The 1,323-nt window shown below is 63.0% G+C and overlaps 1 protein-coding gene across 2 annotated transcripts; it reads right to left on the bottom strand.

The window, feature by feature from the left end:
• Positions 1–257: 257 nt before the first annotated feature.
• Positions 258–1,110, bottom strand: LOC123162212 (uncharacterized). Of its 2 annotated transcripts, none has more exons than XR_006481103.1 (2): positions 693–1,110; positions 258–612 (listed from the first exon to the last, which is right to left on the bottom strand). XR_006481103.1 is itself a non-coding variant. In XM_044579998.1 (2 exons), the coding sequence occupies exons 1-2, from the start codon at positions 947–949 to the stop codon at positions 388–390; spliced, it is 444 nt and encodes a 147-aa protein (XP_044435933.1). In that variant the 5' UTR covers positions 950–1,093; the 3' UTR covers positions 269–387. The 2 variants fall into 2 exon arrangements, 1 of the variants encoding a protein (XP_044435933.1); XM_044579998.1 differs by having other exon boundaries at positions 269–612; positions 731–1,093.
• Between the last annotated feature and the right edge of the window lie 213 nt (positions 1,111–1,323).

The raw sequence follows: 1,323 nt of genomic DNA, 5'->3' as shown, positions 1-1,323 counted from the left end.
CCTCACCTCTTTGATCCCGGTTAAAATCAACCCTGAACCTGTTTGGCGCACCAGGAAAATATCCATCCCGTCCAGGATCACAGTCTACTATCGCTGACGTCCATGCCCCACATGTCATATACATCCTCAATCCCCGGGCATTTTTCCTGGCCGCGTGACCTGCGCAGGGGGCGTCCATGGAGGTCTGGTGTAGGGCTGGACGTCCGAACGGGCTAATGGGCTCGGCTCGGAGCTCGCTCCAGCTCGGCCCGACTCAGCTCGGCCCGAGAACTAAATAGGCCGAGCCGAGCCACGCGAAATGGGCCCGTTCGCCGACCGAGCCGAGCCTGTTTTGGCCCGGTCCAGCTCGGTGGCTCGTCCAAAGCCGAAGCCCAGGACGCGACACGTTCATGCAGCCCAGCAGAGGAGCGCAACCAGCCCAACCCAGCGAGTCGCGTCGTCTCCACTGTCTCCTCCCGCTAGGGTTCGCCGCCGCCGTCGCCGCCGCCCCACGCTTCTCGCCAAGCTATTTCCTGCATGCCACCACGACGCATCCTGCCGCTGGCGTCGGCACGCACGAACGCATCCAGCGGCCGCAGCGCACGCACGCATCACCAGCCTGTTGATTGATTCCTGGACACAAGTACAAAACTTGAAGCACGTTGATTGAATCCTGGAGTTGGACACAAGTACAAAACTTGATGCACACGTACGAGAGGAAGCAAGATCAACTGCTACAGAGGCTAGCCACCTGCGTTCGACGCACCAGACGCCCGACCTCGCCACGTCGGCACGTCTCCGTCGTGCTCCCCTCAACGCTGTCAAGCTCCAGCCTCGCCTGATGCGCCCGTACGCCCACGCACCCAGCCTCCAGAGGCAAAACGAGCTGCTCGGGCTGGACCGAGCCAGAGGCAAGACGAGCTGAGCCTCCAGATGCGGGCTCGTTCAACCAGCGAGCCGAGCCGAGCATGGCTCGTTCATGGCGAGCCAAAGCCAGGCTCGGACCGAACTCAGCTCGGCTCGGCTCGTGTCCAGCCCTAGTCTGGTGTGCTCCAGCACGACGTCACCGACGCCGTGGCTGGCGCCAAGGCGTCAGTGGGGGGGATGGGAGCTGTAGGGGGACGGACCGTGATGGCATGCGCATTGATGGTGGAACAATGCCTGCACGTCGAGGAGGTGGGAGAGCGGCTCGGCGCGAGCAACTGGGTTGACGCAGCGGACCTGCGTGCCTGCGATCTTTGTCATGGCGTTGGGCGACAGGAGGTGCACTACGCGCGCGTACATCGGCTGGACTGGCCTGCTCGACTTCGTTCTCCGGTCCTCGGTAATCACATCAGTTGGCGA

This window comes from Triticum aestivum, chromosome 1D, assembly GCF_018294505.1.
Source record: "Triticum aestivum cultivar Chinese Spring chromosome 1D, IWGSC CS RefSeq v2.1, whole genome shotgun sequence".
Lineage (NCBI taxonomy): Eukaryota > Viridiplantae > Streptophyta > Magnoliopsida > Poales > Poaceae > Triticum > Triticum aestivum.
Note: the sequence above shows the minus strand (reverse complement) of the source record. Positions and strands in the feature narration are given on the sequence as shown.